This window comes from Halichoeres trimaculatus, unplaced genomic scaffold (assembly GCF_033239565.1).
Source record: "Halichoeres trimaculatus isolate MK-OKI-2021-1 unplaced genomic scaffold, fHalTri1.1 fHalTri1_scaffold_6, whole genome shotgun sequence".
Taxonomy (NCBI): domain Eukaryota; kingdom Metazoa; phylum Chordata; class Actinopteri; order Labriformes; family Labridae; genus Halichoeres; species Halichoeres trimaculatus.
In genome coordinates this window covers 14,396,863-14,422,591 of record NW_027437184.1, presented here as the reverse complement: position 1 = coordinate 14,422,591, position 25,729 = coordinate 14,396,863, and the positions used below count along the sequence as shown (strand labels likewise).

Genomic DNA, 25,729 nt, shown 5'->3' with positions numbered 1-25,729 from the left:
GACACTATAAAAGAAGCAACACTGTATTCACTGTCTTTAAGGTTCACGGGATGGTTATGTTGCATCATAATAGCTTATGCTGATAACAACAGACAGAAATAGGGATTTTAATGTGTAATTTAAAAGTGTAGAGTTGTTTTATTATCCTTAAGAAAATGTGCTGTAACAGTGAAGTGTGCATGTTTATGGTACCTCTATCCCCAGGGCTGTGGGTCCTGTTTGCTCAGCTAGAACTGTCTATGTTTCAAAATGCAAAACTACAATGATAAGGATAGGAGTCATCGGTCAGAGTAATTCTCAGTTTATGGAAACCCTTTTCTCCAAAATTAAAAAATAGTCTCATGCGAACAAATGTTCACTTCGGTGATTGAAGAGAAATCTCTGGTGGGCCATGGCTTTTTTCTGAATGCATTAATGAAACAATGTGAGGAGCTGGGTGACTGATGATGCAGATTGTGAGCTTTTGACAGCAATATACTTTACATATGGACAAAGAAAGAATTATGATCCCTTGACATTTACTCAAAGCATTTTAATGTTTGCTGCACTGGCCTCACAGTCACTTGAAGTTGTATGGTAGTACTTACAAAAAAGACACTTTACACTTTGAGATGAAAGAATTTCAGTCTGTGACTTGTGGCAAGTTCCTCTCTGATAACCCAAAGAAGAAGCTTGTAAAATTATGCAGAGATATCATGACTCATTCTGTGAAACACTGAGTGTGTACAATACATTTGGGTGACAGTAAACTCGTGGCAGCTTATCTGTAAGTAGCAGTTCAAAGTGAGAGCTATTTCAACACCCTGATCAGGTCTCTAACACCACAAGTGCAGGGGAAGTGGGACATGAACAAACACCTCCACCCCTGTTGAGAAAGAAAGGGTTGATTTTCATCAAGAATTAACAGAATTACCTATTGCAAAAATAGCTGCAAGTCCCTGAAATGACACTGTTACCTTCTGCTGGAATAAAAACTAAATGTTATTCACTAAGCAGTCATTGTTTATGATGACAAATTGTTATTGAATGTTAAATGTCATTGCACATTGGTAGCATGGACACGTGACAGTTTAAATATGCCCCTATAAGGTAGGAGCTGTGTGCATCTGCAAAATTTTCTGTAGCTTCTACATGCATTGTGTAAAACACAATGCAAACAAACTGCTTATACCAGCCATTTTTTTGAATTTTGTGGTTTTGAGTTAAAACATGAGAATTTAATAGACACTTTCTTTTTTTCAAAAATAAAAAAGTATAAATTCTGTGAGATATTTCTGAGAGTAATGTTTGACATTTTGAAATGTTTGCAGGGTAAGAATGCAAAAGTAGTAACTGGCCAATAAAGTGCTTTTTTCAAACCCTGTGTTGTCACATTGTCTCACCAGGTGAATGATTGTACACTGCTTCTTAAGTCATTAAGTGGCAACATTTATTGTGTTTAGATACACTTACCAATGATATGGTCATTGATGAAACATCAGCTGAAGTATGAAGGTTGAGTTTTCACTGTTGTCAAACTGAGAGTTTACTGCCATCATGTGGCTCATTTGAAAACTGCAACCAGCAAAGAAATAACAGGTGACATTTAAGAATCCATTGATCTAAGTGAAATAAAAAATAAAAATCTCAAGAGACAAAGCATTTTGAAATGGATTTTTATTCATTGGTAAAAGGAAGACTTGAAGCAGCAACAACTGATGGAAACCTGGCAAAGGCACTGTTTGTGGATTTACAGTATCAATTATGTTTCAGTCCTTTTTGATTCAAGACAAAATACTGAGTAGCATCTTTGAATACATTATTTCAGCACACATGAAAAGTTGATCCTCAAAAGAAGGCGGTCAATACATGGCACTTTAGGCAGAACAAACATCAAAAGTTATGACTGAAGGTGTGGGAAAGTATCGCATATACAGTGAAAACAACTGTAGTTTTATCTTTTGTGGCAGAGAGCAAGACACAGCAGTGGGCAAGAATGCTGTAAAAATAATTTGAGTCTGTATGAATGACAAAAGATAATTTCAAATCAGTAAAAAAAAAAAAGTCACTAAATGAAATCATTTTGATTACAGATATTTTGTATTCACATACTACTGTTTTCTACATATTTGGGAATGAGTACAACCCTTTTGAGGACATTCAAGTCATCTTTGTGTGGTACATTTTTTAAATCAGGCTTTGTCTTGTTGCTTCTTTCAGAAGCTTAAATCACTGCAGGGAGCGGCTTTATTACTTTGACAAGTACTTCTTCATTCTGTTGTACAAAAATATCTTCAGTGGTGTCTTTCACCTCGCAGAATTTTATCAAAACTGAAGATCCAACTTACAAAATACACAAATGTTATTAAATACATACAGTATATTAAAAAATGCATGCATTGGAATCAGTGTCCTTCTAGGACTGCAACTGTTTTGACTTATTTGATAGTTAAGCTATGGTTTTTCCAGTGCATGTTGAATGAAATGATCTTTCTTTAAATGGAGTCACTAAAGATTTGACGGGTTATTTCTCTGCCAACAGCCAAAGTGACATAAGCAACTCCTTAAGCTGTGCTGGTGATACTGACACACACAAAAAGAAGGTGAATCAAGGTTCAGCGTCTCAGTTAAGAATCAAAGAGAAAAAGACACTGGCATAAATTTATTTTGAATCTCGACAGATATTTCCAAAGAAAGCCAGATCATGATTTGATTTAATGGATTAAGTTTTTCTCAATTCAACAGTCTGTGTATTGTACAAACCTGTGACTCCATTCAGGCAGCAGACTGCCTACACTTCTGCCATAACATAGATACAACCGTCTTTTTTTTCTTTTGAGAACCACAGAGAGCCACATTGTGGTCAAAAGTAAAAGTTTTCACTTGAGGATGTTGGATACAGTCAGTGGTGGATAGATGGTTTCCAGGATTTAGGATTGTGCCATGTCATGTTAGGGGAAGAAGTTGAAATGTTTGATCTCATGGTTAGGGGCCCTAATACTGTGTCTGTTACAGCCTGCCCTTTGGATACACTCGAATAGAAAATAAAAAAAAACTAAATTTACAAAAATAATACTGATCTATTAATGCTCCACACAGGCACTTCAGAATAAATTGATATGCATTCCTTCGTGTAGACTACAGTGCATTTAAAACTACAGGCAATGGATCATAAGATAAATATTAGTCTTGAAGAATCAGCTTGCTATAAGAACTGTTGAATGTTTACAGCAGAGATATGTCTAAAGGCAAGCTGAAATTAAGATTTGTCTTTGATCTTTTATCTTAAAATCATGATACAAAAATGTGGAAAAAAAAACACATGACAAGAAAATTAAAATGCTAACTCGATGTGTCATGAAGTGAGGCATGAGCCATCTGATAATATGCTACATAAACCCCCTATGAAGAATGTACTAATAAAACACAGTATGTCCCTTTTCAACCAGTGACTTGCCAAAATTCAAAGTTAGGAATGATAACAAATGGAGTTTTCCAGATCCATATTTGTACATTGTGCTATGTTTTTGTGATCGCGTCATGTTTCGGATCTGATTTATTTGGGTAGAAAAGAAACAGCTGGAGTGAGGCAGGACTGCAGTCCAGGCAGACAGGCCCAGCTCAGTGGGCTCTTTCATTGGTGAATGCAGACATCACATGCACTCAAACTCGTCGATGCGCTGTTTGGTGTTTCCTGAACGGATCTGTCTGAGGGTCTTGTACTTGTCTCGTCCTGCTTTCATGTTCTCTGCGTGAATCATGTCATTCACCGTCTTCTTGGTCTCGTCCCGAGCATTGGCCAACTCTGAGCTCAGGGCCTAAAAAAAAATGCAATCATACATGTAAACGTCAGATTTTCCGGTAGTAATGGACATCTATGGTTTAATCTGACCCCTGATCAAGCAAATATGATCTTATTAGTTTTAAAAATGATTTGCACAGTGTACAGTAATTTTTTTCAGCGATAAAAATTCAATTTTTACTTTCCGCTGCCTTTTTTTTTTTTACCTTTTGTACATATGTTTATATTATCATTATTATTTTAATTTAAACATTTTGGGGGGATATTTTTTATATTTTATTGTTGGGATTCATTTTGGACAGTAAACATAGAATTTCTCCATACAGGGAAACAGGTTTCTCTACTGTGCACACAACAACAAACTCTTTGAGTCTTTGAATCTTGAAAATCAGCCTAAAATCCCCAAAAGAGATAACAATGTGACATTCTTACACACCAACATCCTTTATAAATACGATGCTGTGTTTCTCTTTAAAGATAGAAATTTTTCACTCTAATTTGATGTCAGTTTTTTAATTAGTTGCAATACTTTTGTGAATTTTGTTCAATTAATCAAAGTCTGAAGTTTAACTTATAGTCAATGTTTGCACTGATTTCTTTATCTTTAACATCAAATTTACCAGTAAATGTTTCTGCAGACGTTCGTTCTTCTCAGCCTCAGTCATACGCTCTTCCTCACTGCGGTCCTTGTATGTGGCAGCAGCTGTGAACTCAGCACTGGCCTCAGCACTGCTCTCGTCATTTTCATCGTGCTCGTTTTCGGCGTTGAGGGGCTCCTGAACATGAGCTGCCATCACTTTGCTTTTGAGCTCTTCTTTGGTCTTCTCCAGATCCTCCTGCACCATGGTAGCCTGAGAGAACAGAGAACGACTGGAGAGGTGAACCTGTGCTAACAGAGCCCATTCCAGTTTCTATCACAACTATTTTAGAGTAGACAGTTTTCATTGGACAGATATGGATTCAAAACTCAAAGTAGTAGTTTATTGCTAGATCTTTCAAACTATGAGTCTATGGTTATGATAAAAGCTAGGTAAAGCTTTGATATGTGTTATGTGATATTATGAACCAAGTTATGGGTCTGCATGAAAAACATACAAATGCAGCAAATAAAAAAATTCCCAAGCTTGAACTGACTCATTATGTCAGGTCATGCCTGCTGGCCGCTGTATTGTTTTTTAATGTTAAAATAAGTTAAATCAGTCCAACTTGGTGAAGGGTGGAAATGTATACCCATACATGTATATTTGCAATTTGATATTTCAGTTCATGTTATGTGAACCAGAGCTCTTGTTCAGTGAGGCTCCAGGAAAAAGAACCGATTACGACCAAGCCTGGAATTTCATTTGAACACTTGCCAAAAATGTTGAGCATGGAAACCATTACTTAGCATAAGAACTAAACAGGATTTCCCCACCACAGAGAAAGCCGTCCCCGCCACAAACTGCGTGAGTCACCCCCCCAAAGAGACAAAGGGGCTGGGCTGGCACACATTGTTTTTACCAAAAAAGACATGAGGCGAGCTGAGAGCGCTTACCCCTCCCCCCCAAAAAAAACACACAACAACAGGACCTCAGGAATGTGTGTCCTCACTGTGTCACACAGGAGGGGCTGTGTGGTCAGCAGGAGTGATGACCAATGACGACGTCCTTGATACCAGGTCCAAATTTGGCTTAATCTGAATGCCAGTATGGATGATGACATAACACACGGTCTCTACTACCTCCTGCTACTGATGCACAAATTATATGATACACAGTTTCTTCACTATGTGTGCTAGTACCAGAACATAATACAGGGTTTTATCATCTAATACAACTTGATTCAATCCATTGACCTTGCTCCCACTGCTGCACACATGATGGTTGTGATACTTTTAGGGATGAAGGAAAAAAAGAGAGAGCTATGTTACAATTTAAGAAACTATCCGCCCACCCTTTGTGTGTAAAAAGATCTTGCAGTTAGTCAATAGATCTTTTGTCAATGGAAAGTGAGAAAAAAAAGTTACATAGCTCTCTATTTTATAATCCCACAACTCAAAAAAAAAAATACAACCACCACCTCCTTCAAAAGAAGGAGACTTGAAAAAGAAAGGAAGGGAACTTTGGTGATACCTTCTGTTGCCACTGCACAGCCTCGTCTTCTTTCTTCTTCTTGGCATCTTCCAGGAGGGAAATCTTGGAAGTCAACTCAGCAAGCTCTGTGGCCTGTAAAAAATATTTTCTTGAGACTTTGCTCATGTTTGAAACATCAGAACACAGCATGAATCCCTTCATAAACATAGAGTGATCACAGGGATTAAGATGAACAAATATTAGGCTTATACTCTCTCATTGTAGTCCCTATGATTACACAAACAGTTTGCTGAGACTTACCAGGTGCTCTTGGTTCTTCATCTGGTTTTCAGACTGCTGCAGCAGTGCTAACTTAGCATCCTCAGCGCCCTTCAAGTCAGACTCCAAGCGTTCAGCCTCCTCCTGAGCACGCTTCCTCTCCATCTCCAGCTCCAGAGCACGTTGTGTCTGCTCCTCCAGCTCTGTGCAGATACACACACAGACACAGCAAAGCCGAGAGGGTGAGAGTCTGATGAGGACACAATTCTGTCAGAATGTGGATGTTAAATACGGGCATGTCACCCACCTTGTTGGGCCTTTTTCGTCTGCTCTTCAATCTGCTTTAATCTCTCCATCAACTCCTCCTTTTCCTTCTCAATCTTTTCCTTTTCCTTTTCTGCAAGTTCTCGCTTCCTCTTTTCATTTTCCAGCATAGCTCTAGTGGAAAGAAGGCAATTCACAAAATGAACAATTTGTTAAACAAACCAAAAAGTAGGATCATTGAGCAAACTTGTAAGTAAACTTGACCCTGTGATTACCAAATTTTCATACAGCAAATTACATTTGCTTTGACATATTGAATTAAGTTGATAGTTTTCCTTGTTCAGTAAATTAATAGTGATCAGCTGCGTTTATTGAGTAATTAAAAAAATACAAACACAACTTTTTTTTCTATTACTTTTTTTTTAAAGTTACTTGTAAGGCTTTTTATGTCTTTAATCAGAGAGGATAGGACAGTGGATAGCGCAGGAAACAGCGTGACAGTAGGGAATAAAAAATAACATGAGGGAAACCTGGGCCAGCTCAACGGCAAACCTCATGAGGCGCTACCTAGACCACTAGGCCATCTGTACCCCAGGCTTGTGACACCCACCTCTCCATCTTCTTGTGATTCTTCTCCTCCCGAGCCTGAGCCTTCATCTGCTGCACCTCAATGGTGTCAGGTTTGCGGCGGCGCATGTACAGCTCATGGTTGCCCATGCACAGAGCCAGGATGCGCTTGTTGATGCGCAGTCTCGGAGCGTAGAATACAAAGTCCTGACAGGGAAAAGTTTGAGAAATTCAAACAGTCAAATACTGTTAACCAGTTGTTAGCAGGTTGTTGTAAATTGAGCAATAACTTACAGGGGCTTTCTTGTCAATTGGTTTGATGACAAACTTTTTGTCATTAAAGGAAATGTTCCTGATTTCACTCCAGGGGAATCCAATTTTTGGTGTCATTCTATAAAGAAAAGATCAAAAAACAAACTATGAGTCAGTTTTACTTTTGAGGGGTTGAGTTTGCATGAGGTATTATATTAAAACTTCAAATACACTAGTATTTCAGTATAATTGTAACTGAATCATTTACTTGTCATTCTGTTCGTAAATGTTGAGGCCCAAAGCATCCACTCCCAAAAACAGCTCTGTTCCTTTCTTATTCTTGATGTTGAAGTAGTTGACACCGTACATCTCCAGATCTTGCGCGATCTTCAGATACTCCATCATGGATTCCTCTCTGGGGAAGAAGAAAAGAGAGTCATGATGAGGGGCACAAATCCTGACATGTCAGGGCTGAGGTTTTGAAGCGCATGGAAGATTGCAACCTGCAAGAAAAGGATCAAAGTGTTGAAATCCCATTTTATAATCTTTTTCTTTTTTTAGTCACCTTCCAGCACCAGAAAAACTCCTAACTTATCACCAAAGATCGCTTGGCCTCTGTGTTGCATATTAAACAAAGATAAAAATCGAGCTGCACCTATATTAGATGAATACAGCAGCACACTGTAACCTTGTGATTATAGAAACTTAGCATGTGGGATCACAGAATCAGCTGATAAGTTTGAGCTCTTGGCATCAGCACTGGGGAGAAAAAACATTTTCTCCTACAATAAGGTCTTGATACATCACAATTTGGCCAGTTCTGTTTGGGGTAAGAGTGTTAAGAATCTTTTTTTTACATCATATTAAAGGACAAGTTAGGGAATAGCATTATCTGTGTATTTATTACTGTGCATGTTAAGTTTTTACCTTATCATGCCCTTGTGCTCCTCATGCCACACTTGAATCCTCTCCTCCCACTGCTCCTTGTTGAGTTTGTGCTGGTCCAGTACTCTGAAAACCCAAGACGACACCAGGGTGTAAGGAGTCATGCAAAAAGAATCCACTAAAAGTGATATCAGTCTTTGACCTGTGTTACCTCTGAGGCAGCAGCTGCTCACTGGACAGGTAGCCGGGAGTGTGGACTTCCTTGTTGTAGTCAGCATACTTGGCCTGCACGGCGTAGGAAGCCAGCAGGACAGCAGTCTCTGGTGGGCAGTAGATGTCGTCATTTAAGATTCCCTCCTTCACCTGCAGGAAGAACAGGCGCTGTGTGGCATCCTGAATCAACTCCTCGGACACATCCTCAGGGAAGAACTTGGCACGAAACTTAAACAGCAGCGGGCTTTCCTTCCTCACATCCTGGGCTGTCACCTAAAATAAAACACAGCACAGGTCAAGGGTGAAGGTTAAACTTCTATAAATGGTCCACAGTGTGACAGAGTGGTTCGATCTTCACAAAGAGGGGTGAAAAGATTGATCTTACTTTCTTATTGAGCTTGAGCCATGTGGAGAAACCCTTTGTATCCTGGTACTGGAGCCCAAAGTACCAAACCTCTCTCAGCCCAATGGTCTTGACAACCTTTCAAAAGAAAAGCAGAAGTTAAAGGGACTTTCCTACAAACATGAGGGCACACCCTGTCCTGTAACAGGGTGAGTAAACAGTTAAAAATAGGAACACATTTTTTATTTCATGCACGCTTAGCGGTATAAAACACACAGGGGGCAAAAGGTATGTTTTCGTACCTAAAGGGTAAGATAGTTGTGGCACTGGTTAGAGTTGCTCTACACAGCTCATACAAAAAACTGTCTTTTAAATTTAGTGAAATTAAAAAGACCCTTTCAAGATGCAATTGGGATAATAATGTCATAGTCTGAATTAAAGTGCTGCTGCTGTTGTAGCTTCATATGTCCTTTTTAAGCCTATAATCTCAAATGTATCATATATGATAAGTGAGTTTAAAGACTTCTAACTCATCAACATGATAAACAGTTTCCTTAATATCCCACGAAAAAAACCCAAAATAGATTGCTTTAAATATATATATATATATATATATATATATATATATATATATAAATATATATATATATATATATATATATATATATATATATATATATATATATATATATATATATATATGATATATATGATATATATGATATATATTTATATAGATACAGATACCGATATAGATAAATCCAACCCTTGTGGACTTTGAAGATTATCATAGAGTAGCTAAAAGTTGAATAACATCTTAACTGTTAAATAAATACTTTCTGCATTAAAAAAATCTTTTCTATGAATATCGAAAAAAAAGTTTCCATAACTGCCCAATTTATCAAATGTGATAGGAAAAATATATCATAAACAAAATTATATAGAAATATTGTTTTGTGGATTTTAGTAAAAGTGTCAATAAACCTTACAGTTCCAGGGAATTAAAATTTTCCGGCTATTTTTGATGGGCCAGGCTTTACGGTGTTAATAACCTTGAGGGTTTGAATACCAACAAGAGTACGGGATAAATTAACAGACCAACAAATACCTGACAGCTCACATTTACTAAAAAGACACACAATTCGATTACCTTAAAAGCACACATATTACACACATTATGTATGACTCATACCTGGTCAAAGAGCTGCTTTCCTGTGGTATTGGGCTGAATGGCGAACTCCAGTTCAGCATCCATCGTGGTGACTCTTACACTTATCTGAGGGAGACAGAAATAGAGATTTTATTTATTTGGAATGTAGACTTGTACTCATAAAGTGCTGTTCTGGTGTTTCTGACAACGCACAGTGCTTGATTCTGCTATTCACATTCACTGATTTAGACAATGATGGCACACAGGCTGCTTGTAAGGGATCATAACTATTAGCTACCTCATTAATACACATGATTGAAGAATAATTTGAGGTTCAGTTCTACCACTGAGCCACAATCAAATCAAGCTAAAATTAGTGTTTCATTTATTGACAGAAGCAGGGTAAGCTGTTTGCTGTTCTTAAGATGTGAAGTTGAGAAAGCTCCTTCTTCAGGATGAACATTTCACATTGACGTGATTGGCTGTTTTCCAAAAGCGCGTCCTACACTGGCAGTGTCCACTATTTTGGCCGAAGTTCAGTTCGTAGTACTTGTAGGCAGTATGTGAAAAACTTGGCTTTTTTCCTCTTTATTAAAAATGTACAAAACAAACTATGAGTAGATCTTGACATTTGAGTTATTTTGTTAATCACATCACACCAGATTCATCATATTTGATTTTTAATCTTACACCAAAATTCATATAGTTTATTGAAAACAAATCTGGAAGGGACTGACTTTTATTAAGATGATGGGAAAAACATTTTTTTAATGATAAAAAAACAGTTTATTTCTCACAATTGATAGCTCCACAGTGTCACCCTCCCTTCATGTAAAGAGTCAGGGTGTCATCCTCAACAGCTCACTTTCTTTCCACTCCCACATCAACGTAACTCAGTCTGCATATTTCTATCTACTAGGGCTGGGCGATTATGGTAAAAATAAGAATCCCGATTATTTTAAGTGATATTGAAATCACAATTAGTATACACAATCATTCATTTATTATTTGAATCTTTTTCAAAAACTTCAGTACTGATTTAAACACAGCTTTAAAGAACCAGCAAGTGGCACATACAGTATTATTGATACACATAAGTCACACACACTCGCTGTGGCTGCACATGGAACACAGAAGAGCTATTTAGCACAGGAACTTGCATACATCTACACTATGGGGCATATTAATTGTTTTGCTAATTGTTTTTAGGATTGTCAGATGGCAAAATTGAAATCACGATTAAAATCCGATCAATTGTCCAGCCCTACTATCTACATAACATACATTGTCTCCGCCCTTTCACCCCTCACTCTACCGCTATCCTTGTCCACAAGCCTCGTCACCTCACGCATTGAAAACTGTGACTCACTCCTTTATCAGTGTCCCCCATAAATCCCTCCATAAGCTTCAACTGGTCCAGAATTCTGCAGCCTGGATCACCACCCAAACCCCTGTCCTCCAGCAGCTTCACTGGCTCCTGGTCAAACTCAGAATAAGCTTTAAAAATCCTTCTGTATGAATTAAAAGCCATCTACAACCTCGCCCCGGCATACCTCTCTGATCTCCTCCTACACTGCCACCCCATCTTGCACCCTCAGGCCTTCCTCCTCTCTACCTCTCTGTGCCTTCTGCCTGTCTCAGCACCATGGGGGACAGAGCTTTCAGTCGCTCTGCTCTCCAACTCTGGAACTCTGTCCCACCACACATCAGAAATATCGATTCTCTTGCCTCATTTTAAGAAAGACTCAACACCCATCTGTTTAAGCTGCATTTTCTAATACCACTGGTTTGTTTTAATGTGATGTTACCTTGTTTTTCTGTTGTTTTTCTATTTTTTTTATTTTCATTGTGTTGTTTCTTCTTAATTATTTGTAAAGTGACCTTAAGTGGTATGAAAGGCGCTTCAGAAAATGTATTATTATTATCATTATTATTATTATCCATCAAAGTGAATTAGTGGTTTATATGGACTGTTATGAATTTGTGGAAGTTAATACCTCTTTTACAACTTGAAGTGAAAAGATTTACCGTTGTTTCTTTTGTATCACTTCATTTCTATCTTACAGACTCTCTAACGTCAGTGTTGTTGTGTTGTAGTTGTTATGCCGACTCATTCCTGTAGACAGCAGTAATTCACCTAAAGCTGAGCGACACCCAGTTTTAGCGTCAGAGGTGGGAGAAAAAAATCGAAAATTGATAAAATCTTTTTTTTCTGACTCAAATTCTTCATTTCAGTCTTTGTTTATAAACTGGATTGGAAAAAAAGTTACCACTTTTCTCCAGCAGAGGGTGAGATGTTTCTCTCTGACTTATGTGATGTGCATTTTATGGGAAAACATGGCTCCCTGATATAGTCTGTAGACATTATCATAATCATTTAACTTTTTTTCCATGGTCTGGTGTTCACACAGCAAACTAAAAACTGCAAAAAATCATAAATATCAAAGAATCGCGATTTTAAATCTCATCGGCACCCCAGAATCAAATCATGAGAATAGCATACCGTCCCAGCCCCATCTATTGTGGGAAGCAGCATACCAGGTAGGCTGGTTTGTTGCATACTGGGAAATTTTCCAGCATCAGTTAGACACCAGGGGATTTTGGCATACTGCAGATTTCGCAAGTTTTCACCTCCTGCTGACTACAAACTGAATTTCGGCCAAAATGGTAGGCACTGCTAGTGTTGTGGGCGGTTTGGAAAATAGCCATAGTCTCCACAAACAACAAGCTTTATCGAAAGGTGGAGGGTACTGCCAGAACAACTAACAACATTTCTGACCAATGCCCCCCTGTGGCTGCAAGACTGGGAAGGAAATAGAAATGTTATCAGGAGTTACCAGATTATGACATGGAGGAAAATAACACAATATAATGATGCATAATTCTGCATAAAGTGGTTAATCTGAAGGATTTAAGCAATGTTCTTAAAGAGGTTTTAAATAATCTTGGTTGTACATAAGCACCCAAAACTCTCATGCACACTCAATAGTCCACACTTTTAAGAAAAAAGGTGTTTCACAGAGTGGTCAGGCCTGCTGTGAACTATCAGCAAACAAAACCACCGTGCAGACCAGGTAAAAAGTCAGGTCTCATGGCTCCACATTGTGAACAACACGCCTGCCAATCTGGCTGTGTCTCAGTACAGAACTTATCTACAGGAAGTTACCACATCCTCTGGTGGCTGGGCCTTGTGAGGCACGGCTGCTGAACACTGAGCTCTCATGAGAGTCGCCTACTTCCTGTCATGTATCAAGCACCCGTCAGCTGTCTGCTCAACTCTCTGCCTTTACAAGAAGAGACTCTGTCATACAGATTTGTCCTCTTCAGGTTTCCGGTAGCACTGTTTGTTACAGCCGCGTGTTCAGCTGGTGAGAAATACTGAAACAAGACGTTAAAAGTTAAATACATCTATTTAACCTCACAGTCCCTTACAAAGGTTCACAGAGAACAAACTGAGTCTAAACTTAGTAAACTGACCTTGCAGTCATTTTTTCTCTATTCTATGAAAGATGACGAAAACAGCAGCATGCATGTCTGCTGGGGAATAACTGTGCAGGCAGAGGCCCACGCCTGCGCTGAACAACAATGGTATGCATTATTTCCCAGTTGCCGAGCTGATTAGAGTTGCGTTCTTTCCCATTCATGTCAGCAGGACCCCATTTACTGTGCAGGACACTTGCCCCTCTTGTCACTCCCTGTCAGCAGCAGCAGTTAAATACTAGTGAAACCTACAATTTGAGCCTACACTGAACTCCAGCTCAGACATCTAAAGTCATCCAAACATAACCCTCTTCAAATTCATGATGATGAATTTCCCCAAAGGATTTATTCCCTAACAACACAGATGTAACATCAGTTCATGATCATTCTGCCTGGGCTGAAGTGGTTTCATTTCCTGAGTCAGACCAGCTAATGCTGCCTGAAAAAAGGAACTACACTTAAACACTTTCAGCCTGTTCAGGGTGTGTCTCTCATGGCCAGAATTCAAAAAACACTTAGCACTCTATTATTAGCACATGCTCTAAAACACCCTTTAGGCCCACGTGTCGTCTTTCCATGACTAAATCTGAAAGTTTTGAACATCATCAACTACAGGGCTGAAATGATGCCTTAACTTTTGACAAGATGCATTTAGAAGTACTGTGTATTAAAATGAATCTTCTGTTTATGATTTATTTTCTTCATCTTTTTGTAAAGGAAAATTAATCAAACTATAGACCAACTGCATGTTAGAGGGAGGGTATTCTTGAGAATCATCTGCCTCACTGATCCTATGAAACTTAGTCATAATCTAATATCTCTGCTATCTTATTCCATCCAATTCCGCTTTTTCTACCTATTGACCTCCTTTATCACATAAATAGATATCACATCCTGTTTTGATGACAAAACAAGACCAGTCATACTTAACATCGCCAGCTATATAAAATCAATTTATCACTTGATGACCTTTCACAATATCAAGCATGACGTGACTACTGGAGAATGTCACATCATGCTGGACGTGAGGATCAGTACACGATAAACTTTATCTTCATTTTAAAAGATATGTTGAAAAATACTTTTGTTACCACATTTAACATTTGTCATTTCATCATTGTTGAAACTTAAATTTTGTAAGTATGTGAAACCTGCATAGCTCTATACTTTGACTAGTCTTAACAATGGACTCCTTGTCCACATAACTCAAGTACAAACTGCAGAGCTTCATGACATACTGCAGTCATGCTTTTGGCCTTGTGAGGCTGTTTTTAAGACACAGCAGTCCCTTGAGTCAAAAAATTATTTTGTTGCTGGATACAAAAAGTGAGAAGTAAAGAGCAGAGATGTGCAAGTGTTCACTTCTTCCCATTTTATCAACAAGTAAAAATTACTTTTTTTTTTTTGAGTTCCAAACTCGTAGCTCATAAGTTTTACCCTGAGGCTGCAGAGAAAGTGCAGTTGACTGCAAAAAAATGTATGCCACACATAGACTAGGCCTGGGACAATATGCTTTTCTCCTGATTTGATTCCCTTAAGGTTTTGGGGTGCCAATTCAATTTAAATTGCGATTCTTCTATATTTCGTTTTTTTTTCCTGCAATTTTTAGTAAGCTTTTTTTAGCACCAGACCATGGAAAAAAAGCTCTATCAGAAGCCACATTTTATTTCCAAGTTCTGAAAATTCAACTTGGAAACTTAAAACATGTGCACTGTGTTTCAGCTCAGCAGAAAAGTGAACGAAGTCTACCTTTAAGAGGGATTTTGTGCTTTTCAATTTATCAGGAATAATTATTTAATTTTTAATTATTATTTTGGAATATCAATTAGGGATGCACAATATTGGAGTTTTGCTGATATCCGATATGTCGATATATCAAAACCCCTTTTGGCTGATACCAATACCGATACCGATAATCACAAGTTTGTTTGTTTTTTTCACTGTAAAGAAAGCTAAGTCTATCCTGTACTGGAATTTATATGTTACTCTTATTGTGACGGTCTTATTTGTTTAAGAAACACACATAAAACAAGACAAAAAACATTTGATTTTACCATAAATAAGAAATGTATTATTTTTTCAAACTCAAGACATTCAGTATTGAAATACAGAAAAATAATTTCTTTAGATCACATGAACTTTAAATGTACAACGCAATTTTAAACATTACCAAGTTGCATTTGATTATTTTAGAGCTACTGTAACAACCTGGTGACAGACACAGAGCTCTGCAGTGCAAATAAATGAAGTGCTGCATTTTATTTAAGGAGCTTATTTTTCAGATGGAAAATAATAATAATCCTAACTGAATAGCACCTCATCGGCTGTGCATATCAGAAGAAATTTTCATATCAGCCGATACCGACATTGACATTGTGCCGTCAATATCGTGCATTCCTAATATCAATTAATGTACCGTGTATTTTAATTTTACTTTTATAACGATATGTTTTTTGAGTCAAATTACCAATCGTAAGTTGTTAGTATGCAACAAGTGAGGCCAAAAGCTGTGAATTTAGTTTAATGGATATTAGCCATAATCTGGGGATTAGAGCTGAAATCTGTGGAATTCATTACATTGACATGGCTGTTGACATAACGAGTTTGATTTATGATAACATGGCCTACAAAAATGTAACCACAGAAACTGTAACCCTTAAGTGAACCCTGAGAAACATGACAGGTTAGCTTGTCAAGAAAAGGAAGTAAAACCACTTAAACTGAGAAAATGTGTGACAGGAAAAGTACACAGCACAGAGCAAAGAAGCTGATCTGGAGATCAGAATGGATTTTTCACAGAGCAGCACTTGGATCAGTTATTATACTGTGGGAACTTCCTCTCTTAATGTAAACCCTCCCATACACATTCCCATTAGAAATGAGAAAAGAGAGTTTACTGGGACACCACAGCACCCGGTCAACACGCTGACATTCCCAGACCAGAGTTACCTCAGTGAGCTGCTCACAACCACAAACCTCCAAACAAAGCCAGGGCAACAAAGGAGATACTGCTGAGTGGTTTTAGCCGGCAGAGAAAACAAAAGTGTTTACTACCAACATCCTCAGATAGATGATAGTTTTTTCCGAGGGGGTAACACTTGTTGTGGGCAGGGAAATCCTAACAGAATAAAAGACCACGACATAACACAAGATACAAGATGAGCAATCTCTGGGCTCCACAGCGTATAGCAGCACACGCAATAATAGGCAGTGCACAGGCATGTATTAATGTAATATATCTGGTAAAATGTGGTGGTTATTGTCAGACCTTTGTGAGACACAGCAAAGTAGTCTTGTTATATTGTAGCTAGAACAGAACTCACTTTATACTTTATTTATCCCTGAGGGGAAATTCAGGAAGGCTTGAAGGCTACAATACAGGAGGATCATGTGAAAAGACTTGTGAGCAAGTCAACAAGCATATTCAGGGTTCCAGAGTGAGACGTGGTTACACTGGTAGCATTTGCGACCAAAAATTTTAAGAGTGCGTTGAATATTTTTTCTTAGTCGCACTGGTGCACCTGACGTTACCGGGTGAAGATGATTTTTTCTCTCTCTTTTTTTCTCTCTCTATGTTCTCCTATGATTGAACTCTCTCAGGAAAGGATTATACCGTAGTCTAAACCAATAAGAGACAGAGCTCGGGCAGTTCATTTCCCCTGACTGGCTGTGGTCCTGTTTACTCACTGCTCTGAGCTGTACTCGCATTTACACTTCCCAGCTCTGCAAGGCACATGGCGAACCCCACTGTGCGCACATAAGACACACAGTTACTAGAGAAAATCTATTCTACTCTAACTCTGCTCATTTACCAGTGCTTACTGACACATTATTATCTAACTTTTAGATTTACATGCTGTAATGATGCACAAGTCACAATGTAAACATGCTGTGAGTCGTGGAGAAAACTTTCATCTCTATTTCCGGGTTTATATCCACATATAAAGTCAGCACCAGTAAAGGTAGGAGAGGTGTGAAAAAATATTGATACAGCAATATATCGCGGTACCTGACTGGTATCAATATTTTTGTTAAAATAGATATTCATATTTTAGGTGAGTTGGAAGTAAAATGTGTCTTTCGCACCTCCACTGCAGTAAATGGTGCCGAAGAGCTACTGCTATATGTTGCCCATAAACTGTATAAAAAAAATCTAATCTTTGAGTATATTCAAAATATTTTTTCCTACACTGGGTGGTGTGGGTTTTGATGCCGTGAACATCAATGTTTTTTCTCTATTCTTGGGTCAGCTGGTTTAAAATCATTTGAGGTTTGATTCTTAAAGGATAACTTCGGTTTATAAAGCTTTTACATTGTTTATAGAATGAAGTAGAACAAAATACTCACCCAAAAGGCTTTCCTGATCCAAGCAGTGCTTCGGGAGATATTTAGATCCAAAATCGTGCAGCGGACGTCCGTATAATGGGATCCATCGGGGCATAGACAGCGCCGCTCCTAAAACTGCATTAATCGTCCAAAAATTCATGTTTTTCACCAATATTCCATCATGGTCCGCTCCGGGTTAGTCCTCTGCTGCAGTCTGTGTCACTCCAGACAGCGCTGTGTGGCTGTAATGATCTCTGAACTGCCCCTCCGCGCATGCGCAGTACTCTCTGGAAAGCTGACTTCACTTCCTTCTTTCTTTTAGGGGAAAACTTCAACAAAGTCTTCGTCAGTTTATTTAGCTTTATTTACAGCCACACAGCGCTGGAGTGACACAGACCGCAGCAGAGGACTAACCCGTAGCGGAACATGATGGAATATGGGTGAAAAACACGAGTTCTTGGACGTTTAATGCAGTTTTAGGAGCGGCGCTGTCTATGCCCCAATGGATCCCATTATACAGACGTCCACTGCACGATTTTGGATCTAAATACCTCCCAAAGCACTGCTTGGATCAGGAAAACCTTCTGGATGAGTATTTTGTTCTACTTCATTCTATAAACAAAGTAAAAGCTGTATAAACCGAAGTTAACCTTTAAGTGTAACAGACTGATAAAATGATAATCATAGTCATGGTTAGTGCAATATTAGAGTTTTTATGAGTAACACTGGTTACACAAAGTGACATTTATCAGTTTCACCAAGTGACCACGTCTTCCAACCAATAATATTTTTGCAACAATAGTTTAATGTCATAGATAAATGTGCATCAGCCAGTCTAAAAAATTTAAAACAGTTTTTAAGCCCAGATAAAAAGATAAACCTTTAAGATACACCAAAAACAGGTGAGGCCTTAGGGAAATACTGATGATGCATACAACATTGCCAAAGAGAAGTTGTCATTCACCAAATTAAAATCAGAAATTCTTCTCCTTAAGAAAAATGGATTAAAATTAATTCAGACCAGTGAAGCACTTTAGCAATAAAAAAGTTGGGTGCCCCTAAATTTTGTGCTGGTGCACCTAGGAGAAAAAGTAAGGTGCACTGGTTCAACCAATCAAAAATGTTAGTCTGAAGCCCCCATATTAATATCCTCTAAAGCTAATACACTAATTTTACTAAGCAGGTAAGTAGTAATTGTGCAAAATAAAACGCAATTCACTCCACGCTTTTTTAGTTAATATGCCAGTTTATGCTCATGCTTCAGAGAGGAGACTGCCTTAAGTCTTTTTATATGATGTTTTTGTTTGCCCTGTATTACTCCACCTGATTTCCTGCTTTTATAACAGAAATGCTTTTATTTTGATAGGACACTGATATCACTTCCCCTTTATTGCAAGAGTATCCACGTAAATGGAAGTGGCTTTTTTCAAACCCCAATTTCAACTGTCTCGTTGGTGCACAAGGTTACACCACCTGTGGGTGACACAAGTATTAAAACACAAACACAGCCCTGACTGCAGGGGACTGTATACACAAGGATAATGGGTCATTTACAGCTGTTTCCAATGAACCTTTTATAAATTCAACAAATGTAATTAATTGTTAAGGCACAATAAAATAGCTGTCCTTACCACCCATTGTCATCATCTCTTATTACCTGACTTATTCCCATCTACCACCTCATATGGCAGCATTTTACCTACATAACGCTAAAGTTAAAAAGCTGTTAAACTGTGATCCTGATGTGTTACAAACAGCATAATTTACTTTTTATTTTTAACCACTCTGCATTTAAAATAGGAATGGAAAAAATTGAAATTCAGAGGGGCATAAAGCAATACTATTTCCTAGAGTAAGATCCATTTTTGTAATAATACCATTAGGTAATAACAGCTCGGAAGAGGCTAAATGCTAACACAACTGAAGATGTCAAACAACAAAAAAAGATGTCAGGAGATGTCAAACCTTTCAAACTTTGAACACAGCCTTATGATATGTCTTGATAACGTGTGCTTTGTGCAATAAATTAGTTAGATTAAGAATTTTGATTCTGATTAAAACCATCCAACTTCTTACTTTAATTCTTAATCCAGTAAACATTTCTTGTAAACTTGTAATCTCTTGTACAGTTTGATGATTATTTTCTAAGTTTTGGCTCCTTTGCACATTTTTATGAGAAAGTAATGCTTATCCATCTTTTTATCCTATTATGGTTGCATTTGGCTCCAAGCAAGCCTAAAGCAATGCCAAACCCAAGCCTTTACATCACAGTAGCTGAAACACAGTTTTTCCACTCAAGGCATCTTTATTTGTGTGACATATTACTTTCCTATTTTCATCATGTCCCCGATTTTCAGTCTTTCTTCCTCAGTAAGGACGTTTTTACTCTTGCTGGTGCTAATAAGACTGTTGCGTCTTGGGCTTGAGGCACAATTGAATTATGATAGAGTCATATCAAACACACTGTATGAGCAGAACCCTCCTCTTCTGTGGCAATGTCATTTCACATTGAGTAATGGAGAGCTTTGATTATGCTTGACATTAATTAGGCTGAACTAGTCTAGCTCCAGTAGTAACAGGCGTCGAATAGTAATGTCTTATTTCCCTCGTGTCATGATGACATCTAAACGTTCTAATCCCTGCTGTTAGTAATAACAGGCTAGACCCTAATTAAATGATTAACTCAGTAATCAGTTGATATCGTTTCTCTTTTATCCCACACGACCAAAATAGTATATAACCCCAAAAATATGTGAATAAAGAAAGCACTTACATTCAGAAGCCTGGATTCCTCCAAACAGAAAACATTGAGCTTGCTGTCAGAGTAAAGACCTAGAAGTTTTAATTGTAGTTCATGCGCCACCCCTACCTCCACACACTGTTAATCTGCTCTGCTATGTGCACTACAGAGGCATTAATCCGCTGTTTGCATAACTCTGAGTCTTTCCACTTACCATATCTCCATGGCTACACTTTGTAAAGATTCTGTACCACTGACAAGACTTCTGCACCTGCCATGATTTCAGCTTAATAGACCCAGAGTTGAGTTTTTTTTTTCAAGTTTGGTGTGGTGATTGGGGGTAGTTTGTGTGTTTTGGGTTTACAAAGGATTTAAGTTTTAATATGACTACCATTAATTGAAAATTGAGGTTGAAAAAAATGCTTTTTGTCTGCTTATTAAAACCAAAAAAATTGAGAGATTAACTACAAAGATGGGCCTGCCATCAGTAAAATACAACAAAATTCTGGTGTCAAACAACAGTTTAGTTTCTGCTTCTCTGATATTTTTTTCTTTATGCTTGAAAAGGCCTCATATATGTTATTCTAAGTAACTATTTAAAAAATAAAAAAGGCATTGTGAGCACATCTGAGCCGTGTAAATGCAAATGTAATCAAATTCACCCTGACAATGAAAAGGAAAAAAATTACTCTCTATACTTCTCTAAACTGGAGCCTGGCATCTGAGGACCACGCGAGGGGAATGCAGGGAGGAGAGCAGCCGGCTCTAATATGAAAGACCATATAAGGCTGTGAGCAAGGAAATGAGCAGAGAGGAACTGATGTAAGTGCAGAAAACTTGAGTCACAACATGACTTCCTTGGGAAACTGAAGCACTGCCAACCCAGAGACGTCAAGCAAAGACGGAGTTTCTCAATAATTATTGCTTTTGTAAAACACCAATGTTGTTACAGCTCACTAAAAGACCAAATAAATACTGGCTCCCTGTAACGGATAGTTGAAAAACTACCTTTTTAAGGTATGAATCCTCTACACTCTAGACCAGTTTGTTGAAGGATATGACTATGAATAGAGGACAAATATTTGCTGAATCATTGTCCGGCCACTTTCATTCATACCTTTTTTTTATTGTTCCTTTAAATCATGATATGGATTTAACACAGAAAACCAAGATGAAAATTTTAAAGAAACTGATTTTTACAAGTTTACACTCAATCTTGTCTGTGTAATTTGATAGATGTTAGCCATACATTTTTAGCCGAACATAAATCAGTAAACCATACTTTTTGAGATATTCCACAATACAGTTTGGCCATCGTGCGTAATCCCTGATTATTTTGAGTAAATCTTTCTGCTTCCTCTCAATTTTTTTTATTCCATTCACTTCTCATTTCCTCTTCTCCATCTCTTTATTATGTACAGGCTAACGTCTCTAAAACACAGCTGCACTTTCCCTGCAGTGTCCCTGTGCTTGCGTACTTATCTCGAGTGCCAAACTGCCTCCTATGAGGCCTTTAAGGTCCCCAGCTGTTCCTTCAGTAGCCACACATTCTACGGGCTTGCTAATCTGGAGTTGTTGAGGTTATCAGTGTCCCAGCTGCAGTCAGCAGAGATTTGGCACAAAGATGGACACCAAGTGAAAGACTAAAAATACATATGCAGGCCAGAAGAAAGATTTGTAGCTCATATAAACAAGTGTTTCCTTGTCATGCCAAAAATGCTCTTCATAAAGCCCTTTTTTTTTTTAAAGTACCATTTCGCACAAGTTACTTAAATTACTAGTATTGCAAACTTCCAAATATTTTGCAATTTTTCGATTTTTGTTAGTATGAATAGAATTTCATCTTATTCAAACGGCTTATAAGGGTTTCCTTTTTTGGAGAAGTAAAGCAGTGAAGGCTCTTTAAATTGATGCTGTAACATTTTTCTGGTTGCAAGCTGGAAAAATATCGAGGAAGTACATGAGCAGAAACAATACTACAGGAAGAAGGCAGCCATAACCTTTGCTACCATTTGTATTTCTGTTAGTAACTGGGAAGTGCAGAAGTTCACATGTCAGTTCTCATTTCATGTGTTACCGCTGATAGCCATCTTAAGTATTTGCATGTATTCAGGGTGGAAAAACACACGGACACACACACAGGAAATATAAAGTTTTTCCACTTAAATTGTGTGTCAGCTCTCTATTTTAATGGGTCATATGTCACGCTTTTTGCTGCACTGTATCCTTTCATTGTCACAATGAGCATGTGGATAACACTCGTAAACACTGGATAAGGGCTGCTAATTTCACATATTTAATGTTTTATATGTAAACTCATACTACTGTGTGTAGCCAGAGCCCAACTTGCTTTCCAGAGGGTGGGAGACTTTTGCTACTTTCACTTCTGGTAGCCATCACTGAACACTGGGCCTCTGCCTATTTATACTGCTGCTAAAATAAAAGAGTGTGTAGTCTGTGTGTGGTCCTCATTCTCTTTGTTCAAAGCCAACCCAGCACCAGCAACGAAAAAAAATCTGCATTTGTTGTTTTTTATTTTTAAATCACAGTACAAAGAAACATGTTGGCTATTGATAAATTCTGCCATTAAAGTTGTTAAACTTCCACATGTGCCACCTCCCTGTTCTAGGTTTGCGTCCATTTTCTCAACGTTAGAGCAGCACAGCTGATCTGAATGACAGTTCAAATCCCTCTAAACTGGACCCGACTGAATTACAGGCCTTAGGAGGACTAGCTTGCTGGCTACTGCAGGCCACACAGCCGCTTCCGCTTGTCCCTGATTCTATAAACGTGATTTCGAAGTCTTCAGTTGTGTAGCAAAGTAAGCAGGGACCTGACGGGATGCTGTACTACTATGAGTGACTGAATGAATGATTCGGTTTAAGGCGCTAATTTTAATGAACAAACAGGCGGGAGCGCGCGCGCGCACACATCTAACGGAAAGTACCCCTGTAATCCCTAATCCTTGGGAAAGATTTAAGGGATGTAAAAGATATTAAAACTCTATAATACGTGTTAGAGATGCGATTACAGCCACCTAAAGGTTACTTTTAAGTACCCAAGTCACACAGCAACCCTAATGGGAGTTTCATAGGGATAACAGGGAGGGAAACAGACAAAAGAGGGTAGTTTCAACACGATATAGATACTGTAGGTTTCAGTCTTACCGTTTTAGGCATCTTTCTCTCCCTTTCGTCCGCTTCAAGTTTTGTTGTCAAAAAAAAAAAAATCCTAAAATATACGATCAGTCAGCGAGACAGAGGAAACTTTTTCCCATCAGAACAACGGCGCCAATCAAACGCGTCACCGTCTCGAGGAAACAAACGTTACCGTTAGCTTCAGCACCGAGAGATATCTTCTACCTCACGCTCGCGGGAGTATTTTTCCTTTTTTTCGCCTTTGAGTGAAACGGACTGAGCTTAATTTCCTGCTAACGGTACCCCTGACTGCAAAAAAAACCACACCCAGGCCGATGACAGGACAGCAGCCAGCCAGACTGAAAGAGAGGGCTCAGACCGGCAGACTCCGCCTGCAGCAGCCGCATCATCATGGCTGCAGAAAGCTCCCTGCTTCTGTCTGCCAAAGATTTCATCAGCACTCTCACTGTCTGCTGCTGACAAGTTAATTACTGCTACCAGTCTGTTTCAAACTGTGGCTGAAGCTTCATTATAGTTTGAACGCGTTAGAGTGATAATAAAATCTGAAATAGTCCAGGTACACTGCGTCACTGTATTTAAGTCTACAAGGGGCTGCATCTGATTCAACAGAGTTTGGGTGGGATTTTGCAGTGGGCAGAAACAAAAAAACTACATGACAAATTGGAAACACCAACATACGTCTCTCAGTGATAAATGACCATATCAGAATAGGTTATATTCAATTGGCTTACTCAGATTAAAATCAAACAAATGCATATTATACAACTCTGATGTAACCTCTGTTGATTCTAAAGTCATGGTGCTACACTTAAAAAAGACACGATAAACATTGATCAGTGTAGGCCAAAACTTGTGCCAAGAAAGAAGTTGTGTTTGAAGGTAAGGCCTAAAATAGGATGTCTGGATTTGCAGAGGCAGAGTAAAGTTCAGCCACACATTCAAAGAGCATGCTTATCACGCTAAAGCTGGTATAATTCAGTTACAATTATTTAATAGTTTTTGTTATTTACTTTTATTTCTTATTACAAGGGGTGATGCCGAAACATATAAGGCCTGCCACAGCTTCTAGATAGACTAAACATGGGTCAGACATGGTCTTGCCATGGAGTTTGAGGTTTATTTAAAATTTCTTGGTGATTAAGTGCCCTGACCTCATAGGTTTTGTCAAGAGATATGTATCTCAGAAACCAAACATAGAAGCTCGGTGCTGGCTAAACTTGGGCTTGATTTAGGTTCTTCAACTGACCTTAACTGAGAACAGAGCAGCTACAATACCCCAGCTTCTTGAAGGAGTTTGAGTAGGGAATAATAAATGCAAGTACCAACCTGAACTTGCTCCATATCACTTCTTTCAGCCTTTGTATGTGTGTTTGGATATACTAAAAAAAAATTATGCTGCACCCTAAGCCAAAGCATCCGTTTCTGGCTGGCCTGTATTAGAGGGAAAATATGAGGTAAAAAAAATGTTGTCCAATTTCACAATTACACTTCACTTCACAATTTCATTCTCTAACTGATCATGTCTTGGCCTGAAACACCCTGGCTTATTCTATATCTCTAGCTGTATTTGAGTCAAATGATACGTTGGAGACGCTACATTTGAATCTGTTTGTGAACATAAAAGAAGTTGTTGTGTAACTCTCTTGGCCCTTTCTTTGGTTAAATACTTTGATGAAACTTTTAAAATGTTTCTGAAAATCAGACTATTTAGATAAAAATGAAAATAATACTTTTTTATATATAGTTTTGAGTGCACCAGGTGAGAAATCAAAGTGCTCTATTTTTCCCATTCTATCAGTGTGAACGCACTTATACACTCAAAATGGTAAATTTAAGGGCAGAATTATGTGATTTGGGACACAATCATACTTCGCCAATTCACTGAAAGTCATTTACAATCAATCTTTTGCAAAAGGTTGAAATGTCTCAAATAATTTGATATGTAAATACTGAAGATGCTTAGAAAACATGAAATGACTGAATGAACAAATATATGTATCTCACTGGTACAACACTAATGTTGCATGTTATTACACCTTTTAACCAGCAGAGAGTGCTGTGTTACCTGTCATAGCCATAGCAGCAGTACAGATTAGTTAAGGTTTGAGTGCCTCATATATAAGGGAAAAATGACTGTTGAATAACTTTTGAGAAAATCAAGACCATTTTAATTAATATACTTATTCCATATAATGTACAAGATCTGTTGCTCAACCTTTAATTAAATAGAACAAGTAAAA

The 25,729-nt window shown here is 38.1% G+C and overlaps 1 protein-coding gene across 1 annotated transcript; it reads right to left on the bottom strand.

The window, feature by feature from the left end:
- Positions 1-1,656: 1,656 nt before the first annotated feature.
- On the bottom strand, positions 1,657-23,852 carry LOC141791570 (moesin a). Its single transcript, XM_074672134.1, has 13 exons — positions 23,499-23,852; positions 9,828-9,911; positions 8,678-8,773; positions 8,291-8,565; positions 8,122-8,205; positions 7,463-7,609; positions 7,237-7,333; positions 6,986-7,149; positions 6,419-6,549; positions 6,154-6,314; positions 5,893-5,985; positions 4,402-4,632; positions 1,657-3,797 (listed from the first exon to the last, which is right to left on the bottom strand). Exons 1-13 carry the CDS (start codon positions 23,508-23,510, stop codon positions 3,633-3,635), a joined length of 1,740 nt encoding a protein of 579 aa, XP_074528235.1. The 5' UTR covers positions 23,511-23,852; the 3' UTR covers positions 1,657-3,632.
- Positions 23,853-25,729: the final 1,877 nt, after the last annotated feature.

Coding starts and splice junctions, on each gene's coding strand:
- LOC141791570 (XM_074672134.1), bottom strand. Junction 8,206..8,290: donor GAGCAGCTGCTGCCTCAGAG/GTAACACAGGTC, acceptor TTGGGTTTTCAG/AGTACTGGACCAGCACAAAC. Junction 7,334..7,462: donor ATTTACGAACAGAATGACAA/GTAAATGATTCA, acceptor TTTTCTTTATAG/AATGACACCAAAAATTGGAT.